The sequence below is a fragment of the Apis dorsata genome, unplaced genomic scaffold (assembly GCF_000469605.1).
Source record: "Apis dorsata unplaced genomic scaffold, Apis dorsata 1.3 scaffold_85, whole genome shotgun sequence".
Classification (NCBI taxonomy): domain Eukaryota; kingdom Metazoa; phylum Arthropoda; class Insecta; order Hymenoptera; family Apidae; genus Apis; species Apis dorsata.
Genome location: NW_006263383.1, coordinates 114,601 through 122,938, shown reverse-complemented (window position 1 = coordinate 122,938; position 8,338 = coordinate 114,601). Strand labels below are relative to the sequence as shown.

General features: G+C 28.7%; 1 protein-coding gene across 2 annotated transcripts in view; it reads right to left on the bottom strand.

Annotated features, from left to right (window-relative positions):
* The window catches only part of LOC102674727 (eukaryotic translation initiation factor 5B), a 34,977-nt gene that overhangs the window by 25,457 nt on the left and 1,182 nt on the right, over window positions 1-8,338 (bottom strand). The window contains exons 2-11 of one of the 2 annotated variants that reach the window (XM_006611194.2): window positions 7,883-8,211; window positions 7,583-7,781; window positions 7,134-7,469; window positions 6,865-7,065; window positions 6,337-6,788; window positions 6,021-6,238; window positions 5,675-5,877; window positions 5,319-5,584; window positions 5,074-5,155; window positions 4,805-4,986 (exon numbers count right to left, since the gene is read on the bottom strand). In XM_006611194.2, coding sequence (XP_006611257.1) covers window positions 4,805-4,986; window positions 5,074-5,155; window positions 5,319-5,584; window positions 5,675-5,877; window positions 6,021-6,238; window positions 6,337-6,788; window positions 6,865-7,065; window positions 7,134-7,469; window positions 7,583-7,781; window positions 7,883-8,211 — 2,468 coding nt within the window. Of the gene's footprint in view, window positions 1-4,804; window positions 4,987-5,073; window positions 5,156-5,318; window positions 5,585-5,674; window positions 5,878-6,020; window positions 6,239-6,336; window positions 6,789-6,864; window positions 7,066-7,133; window positions 7,492-7,582; window positions 7,782-7,882; window positions 8,212-8,338 lie in introns of those variants that run through there. The other variant, XM_006611195.2, reaches the window with a different exon arrangement.

Here is an 8,338-nt window from a genome sequence, read left to right as displayed (position 1 = left end):
AAAAAAAAAAAAAAAAAAAAAAAAAAAAAAAAAAAAAAAAAAAAAAAAAAAAAAAGGAAGAAAAGGCGGTGAATAAAAGGCAGAGGAAGGAAGAAAGAGAAAGTGGAGGGAAAGAGATAGAATTCACAGAGGAGAAAAGGCGGACGACAGATGTTGCCAACGAAAGAAAGCTAGTACAAACGAGAGGAAGTCGAGAGGAAGAGAGAAAAAGAGAGAGAGGGCTAAAGAAGAAAGAAGAACGCTTCCGGCATTAAAAACCGGCTGACAGTGCACGGATCCTCTTCAGCCTCTTGTCACAACCGCGAAACGTTTGCCGAACAAGGAAACTCTAATTTATTAACCAACCTTTTAACAGTGTAATGAAATCTAGGGAAGAGATTCGAATTCAACAAGGCAAGTTAGAAACTGAAAATAACGTTTTTAAATTAAATTTTAATTATATAAAATCAATAGATCTAATTAAAAAATTATGTGGCTTTAAAACCAATTCCTCGTTCATCAATTCGAAGAATTTTCCCTTGAGACTTAATTTAATTCCATCGAAGTTGGATATACTTTTATAACCTTTTATGTAACCGATAAATTTTAATAATTGGTAACATTTAAAATATCAATATAACTATATATCTTTAAACGCTTGCCTGAATTGAACTTATAACTCGATTAAACTGCAAATCATCTCTTTCTCGGTCTGTTTCCACGATTGTTCGCCATCCGGCGTCATCATCCCACGAAGAAAGAAATTAATTAATTATTGTTTCGGCTGGTTAATATTTATATTAAAAAAGAAAAAATATTTTATAGAGTTATATATAATTTTAGAGATTTTTAAAGTTATTTTATAAATTATTTTAAAATCGTTAAAATTATATTATTATTAATTCATTAATTTATATTTATATTTTATATACCATTATTACATGGTATTCATTGCCAAAAGAAAAATTTGTCTCGAAAAAGATAAGCAGCATCGAGTAATTTTCCACTTTCGTATATTAATTAAGTTGCATTAAACGATAGAAATGAAATTCGCATGTAGCTAAGTGAAAGAAACGTGGGAACAACTGGTTGCTAATTGACATTGCTTTGCACTGCACTTTCATTTCACATTTTTCTCTTTTCTTTTTTTTTTACTTGTCCCTCCGTTAGTCCTTATTGTCATCGATTACCGGTTAGCTCAACGATAGATGACCCGTTTAACTTGTCTTCTTCTTCTGTTTTAAAAGTTTACACACACAAAAAAAAAAGATAGTTGGTCGAATAACATCGATTGTAAAATTTTATAAAATACAAATTCTGTATATAATATAAATTCGAAGCGATTTGTAAAATTTCTGTTTCAATTTGCTATCTATTTTGAACGTTTGACTATTGTTTTTAATAAATAAATAAAAAATTGTGATAAATATTCATAATAAGATATTAACAAACTTGTTAATCCTTAATATTTTATACACACTTTTTTAATATAAGTAATATTTTTCAATGCATCTTCTAGAATTTAATTAATTTATTTCTTATAAAAAAAGATTATTTGTTGAAAATCATTGTATTGGCAAAATACATGTTTATAATACCGCCAACAATTGCGTTGACAAGAAAACAACTAAACGCTATCAGTTTCCATTAAAATTTTGAGATTTTGTTGTTTATTTCTTTTTTTTTCTTTTCAGAAGCCGACTATATATATATAATCTTTGAGCGGCTTTTCTCTTCATGAAATCGTACGTATCGTAGGATGCCAGCATACGGCCGACAGAGCGTGCACTCGCGTGTCCGCGCTCCGCATATCCGCTCCCATGTCCTGGTATAGCTGCTTATATACCGCGGTTAAAAACAATGCGAGGAAACGAGCCATCTTTTCCTGCTATGGAAAAGGAGCGGAGAACTGCACCTCCGTCCGTCCGTCCGTCTGTCCGTCCGTCCGTCTGTCCGTCCGTCCGTCTGTCCGTCCGTTCGTCCGTTCGTCCGTTTATCCGTCCGCCCGTTCATCACAAGTTCCATCGTGCAACGGAATCAACAATCGAATGATCCAAACTATACGAATACGCAAAAAATCGACGTGTTTCTATCAGAGATGAGTCGAAATCTGATTTAAATATGTGAAACTCGAATCCATAATTTTATGAGATCTTAATTCGAAAACTCGAGACTCAAAATATTTAATTTTTTTGATATATGGAATCTTAATAATGATAATAAGAAATATTTAATTTTTACATTTTCTTTTATAATATAAACTAATAATAAAATTATGAGATTAGTAATCATTAATTAAAATAAATTTTTAAAATATGTAAATATGTTGAATTTCAAAAAATCTATAATATATAAAAATTCATTGCGATTTAAAATTTAAAGTAATGTTTTCTTATCCGAAAGATTTTTTTCGTTCGGGGAATAAAACATTAATTTCTACGTGGCTATATTACAAATAAGGTAGGTAATTATTAATCGATGCGCGTGGCATTGGCTTATTCCAAGAAGAATAGCGCGTGTCCCGGTTAAACTATTTAATTCGATCCTGCTTGCGCGCGCTTCTAAACAGGACGAGGACAGGAAGATACTGGACAAGAATTTTCAATTTGCCAACGCCAATCGAGCGGATATGCGTATAGTTCGAAGTTGAAACGAAATAATTCGCTTTTTAAATATTAAATATTTCATTTCGATTGCAATATCGATTAAAACATTCGATTCAATTTAACATAACCTCAAATTCATTCATGATGAATTATGTTATTCGACTATTTCGTTTCTCAATTTCGGAATTATTATATATAATATTTAACAGAAATAAAGATTGAATTATTTTTCGTTAAAGAATAATAAATATTTTATAGAAGAATGATACGATACGATTCAAATGTAAATATTTCGATTTGTTGAATGTGTATCGATTGATTGAAATATATTTCGAAACATCTGGCATAAGAAAAAAAAAAATAAAAAGAAGAAATCAATATTTGAATCAATAAAGGATTCCTTCAATGATATTTATGTCTCATCTCATAGAGATACAAACGCTTTATAAACCAACACACAGAGGACTACGATTCGAATCGTACGTCCGTCCGTTCGTCGATTCGTCCACCCACGGTGCTTTTGCTTCGAGTGTGGGCAGTTTCCTGTACGTTGGTCACGTATTCCTTTTTCCAGCCCACACGCGTTTGTGTCTCTGTATTGAGAAGTCTCAGAGAAGAGAAGTCTTCTCAGAGAATCTCTATATATTGTTAGTGAGTAAGGTTAGCCCGTCAACCCCATGATTTTTCCATCTCTCATTGAGAAAGAGAGAACTTTTGAACGAGAAATACATAACGGATAAAGATATAAGTAGACAAAAAAGAAAGATAAAGAAAGAAAAAAAAAATGAAAAGAAAAGAGAGAAAACTAGGCTACCTCTGGTCACTGCTACGGTCTACTCCCTCTTGCATGCCATATGTAAAAGCATACCCGCATTACTCGTAGAGTGACGAACCGTACTTACGACTGACTACGTACGTGTATATGCGATAAACCTGACGTCACACCGCACGTGATCGTACGATATGGTGGGGGCAGCCCATTCATAATCCGCGGAAGGACAAGCTTAAGGCCGTTTCGGATGTTACCTCGAACTGAACCATCGTAACTATGTACTTACTATGTATTACTTTTTCTTTTTTTTTTAACGTGCGAACATTGAAGCACTGCTATTTGAGTTACAATCTAAATGTTCAAATAATATCAAACGAATTACAATTAGAATATATGGGATTAAATATTAAATACAAAAATTTAAAATTATTTTTCCATATGTAATTACATAATTTTCTATTATTTTTATTATTTGTTGTATTTAATTAAATATTAATGTCACAAATATCATTAGTAATTTCACTTAATTTCATTGATAGATTTTTTATGAATAAATTTTTTAAAATCATAAAATCTTAATTTAATTTTTATTTAAATTTTTAAGTTTAATTTAAATAAATTAGTGATTCCAAACTTTTGAATAATAATATATTTAATTAGTGCTTCAACGAAAAAATTTCTTTTTTTTCTATCTCATTATGATATTTTTTTTATAAATATTATTTTTTGTTTAATTATAATGATTTATATTTTATATTGTAATAGAAGAAACATTTGAAATGGATAATGCCTTAGAAGTATTATTTTATAAATTCAATTTTATTTTTAACTAATTGAAAATTTTAATTAATTAATAAATTAAATTAATGATATAATCATTAATTTTTAAATAAAATTTATATGATGAAAAATCGCGAATCATAGACGTCCTATAGACTAGAAAACCTATAAGGCTTGCTCACGGATGTACAACACAGTTGCTAGTACGATGGATCACAACTACAAGCATCATATGCGACCAATGAGTCGTATCCTGCTAAACTGTTAAGAAGGAAGTAGTTCGTTGTTGCTGTTCTCTCTTTTTCTCTCTCCTTTTCTATTTTATTCCTCCCTCTACATATCTTTTTCTCTCTCATTTTTTGTCGGTTGTACAATTCGCTTTTTTTTTTACATTTTTAAAATTATTTTGTAATTTTTTCATTAAATATGAAAATCTATTGAAAAATTATCAAACGAATAGATGCAAGATGTAATTATATAAATTTATAAAACAAATTTTTAATGCATTTTAAGTTTTTCTTCTTTTTTAAATTTCATTCAAAATTTTTAAATACGATTTAATTTGTTTAATATTTATTATATATTTTTGTTTCATTATTTTATATTTTTAATATTCTTAAATGATCTATAATAAAATAATATTGATTAAACAATAAATAAAACTCACCGGTATCTTGCTGCTTTTGAGGAAGTCCAATAATGCTTCAAGAGCACCCAACGTTGATGCTTGCACGTAAACACCACGTTCTGCAAGCCGAATATTACCGAGAGCACTAGACAACTCTTTTGCAATTTCTTCTTTTAAGACTTCCACTTCATCTGATTTTTCAGCCACTTGGAGATTTAATCCTATTTATAAAATATCAAATCATGTTTTATTTCTTCATATGACAAATATAGTAATACTTGCATGTATCAATATAATAAATTATTTACCTGCAATAGCTTTCTCTAAATCTTTTGCAGCAATTTTTACTCCTTGTGCAGCTTTTACTTCACGATGTTCAATATACGCATTCTATAATTTATCAAAAAAAAAAAAAAAAGAAATAAATAAATAAATAAATAAATAAAATAAAAATAAAAAATTAATATCATATAATTATCTTTATATTAAAGATAATACAAGAAACAAATTCAATCAACATTATTCATTGCAGAAAAAAATTTCGAATATTTACTTTGACTCTCAATTCTTTAAGCGGTTGTGGCATAAGTAACGAACGAATTTGAGTTACTATAGGACCATCGGTACCCGCTACTATCATTGTTTCGCCTTCTTTCAACATTCCATTGACTAGAATACAGTCTATTGTAGTTCCAAGACCTGGTAATGCTTTCACTTCTAAAACCGTTGCTTGAAGTTCTTCACTATACATAAGTCTTTTAGCTAATGGACCTTGACAGGCATCAACTATTAATGATAACAAATTACCCATACCTTCACCTATATAAAAAATATTAAATAATATTTTATTTTTGCAAATTAAAATTTTTCATATTATATATTATTAAAAAAATTAATATATTGATTTACCCGTAATAGCACTAGTTGGTACAAGAGAAACATAACTTCTAGGATCCGGATTTTCATAAAACAATGCAGCATTCAAACCTTGTTCCGCAAATTGTACAATAACATCCTTGGAACGTTTTTCAAATTCACGCTGTGTATTAATAGCTTGGCTTTTTACAATATCTTGAATATCTTTTCGATTCATAGTTTGCCAATCATACAATCTATAAAAATTATATTTATCTTATAAAATTTATTATAAAATATATATTTTTTATTATTATTATATATTTTATTATAAAAATTATCTTTATATTTATAGCATTTAATTTATATATTTTTATAGAATTGATTTTATATATTATACCTATCAATCTTGTTTAAAGCTACAATAAAAGGACATTTCTTCGTCTTCAGTAAATTAATACTTTCGATGGTTTGTGGCTCTAAACCATGCATAATATCAACGACTAATATCGCTATATCACACAAAGAAGATCCTCGATTTCTTAAATTACTAAAAGATTCGTGTCCTGGAGTATCTATTATCAAAAGTCCAGGTATTCTGAATTTCTTTTCGTCGAACTAAACAAAAATTATTACTTTTTATCAATCTTTCATTTATTATTTTTTATCTTTTATCTTGTATATAATATATAAAACAATTTTAAAAAATAACGTACTCCTTTCACGTGTTTCGTTGATTCTCGAATAGCATCGATAGGTACATTTGTGGCGCCAATTTGCTGAGTTATACCACCTGCTTCACCATCTTGTACATTCGTTCTTCTTAATTTATCAAGGATTTTTGTTTTTCCAGTATCTACATGACCTAGAACACATACTACAGCAGCTCTAAGATTATCTAACGATCTTTTTTTTTCTGCTTCTATTCTTCGAACTTGTATTCGTTCCCTAACTCGCTCTTTTTTCCTTGCTGCATCTGATACTTTATCTTCTAATCCACTATCATCTTCACTTTCCTCAGTCTCTGATTCACTTGCACTCTCACTTTCTGATTCGCTTTCTGAAGATTCTTTTCTGGTTTCTTCAATTTGAGATTGCTTTTCTTTTTCAAATGAAAGAATTGTTTGTTGAATTTTTTCAGGAGTTTTTGACACATCATCTAATTTGTCTATAAAATTATCTTTCATTAAAAATACATTTTATTATGTACATTTGAAAATATATTTATAATTATATATTAATACCTTCATCCTGTTCATCTTCACTAGTTTCAGCATCCCATGAATCTTTAACATCATCTTCCTTTTCTTCAGATTCTTTTGATTGTTGATCTATTATTTCTACTTCAACTGTATCTGCCTCTGGTACACTTTCTTCTATTTTTTCATCATCTTTTTCATCAACGCTCACTTGCTGTTTTATTTTATTTGGTCTTATACGAGTTCCTGAAAAGATGTACATATATTTAAATTTCTTGTTATATTATTTTTTTACAAAAGAGTATTATAATTACCTGGTCTAGTTTTCTTTTCTCCTGCACCTGGTAAATCTACTAGGCCTTGAGCTTTAAGTGCATTGATCATAGCCTGTGCTCTAGCTCTATCTTGTTTTTGTTTTGTTGTTAAAAGTTTCCCTTCTGCCTTTAATCTTTCTTTTCTTTGTTTTTCTTTAAGCTTTTTTCTTTCTTTCTTTTCCTGTTCAAGTCTCAATTGCTCTAATCGAGCTTGTTCCCGCAATTCTTCTTGTCGTAATCTTTCTTCCTCTTCTCGTTTCAATCTTTCTTCTTCTTCTTTTAATTTCTTTAAAGCTTCTTGCATTGCAGCTATAGTCTTCTTTCCAGGACCTTTGCCTATTGCACATATCTAATTATACTAAATGTAGACACAAATTAATGTTATATCCTAACAAATATAATTTGTATTAATTTGCTACTTTAAAAAGGACTATGAAATTATTTGTTACCTTTTTCTTTTGTATCTTCTTTGCCTCCTTTCTTTTTTTTCTTTTTGCTCTCATCATTTTCACTAGGTACAGAAACATCTACTTCATTAATATCCTTCAATTCTGTTGTTTTTGTTTCTGGTACCTTTATGTCTAATTCTTTCTTCATTTCTTTTTCTGCAGGTTTTTCTTCTTTATTTTCTCCCTTCTTATTCATTTCCTATCAAGGAAATATAATTTAAATATAACAATATAATAAAATAATATAATATTTAATATAAATCTACAATAAACACAATAATAATTATATAAATCACATACTGCTTTCTTTTGAGCAAGTTTTTTTTGTTTCTCTCTTTCTTTCTTTTCTTTCTTCTTTTGTGCTGCAGTTTTTACAGTACCAACTTCCATCTCATCATCAATATCATTTTCTTCAAGAAGTATACCAGTTTTCAACTCTTCTTTAATATCAATAATTTCATTTTTTTCTTTTTTCTTATCTTTTTTTCCTTTCTTTTTTTTATCCTCATCTTCAGGTTTTTGTTCAATTGGTTCATCTTTGACTTCTTTTTTATTGCCAGAATATTCCAATTCCAATTCAGCCAAAACTTTTTCGATATCTTCATCACTATCATTACGCTTTCTTCTGGCTATTTAAAATATAAAATATAGAAATATATTTTAATTTTATTACAACTTCAAATTATAACTTATATAATATAATATAATTCCTTCTTGTATAAAAGTGGTTTTTATTATTCTTTATAAAATAATTCT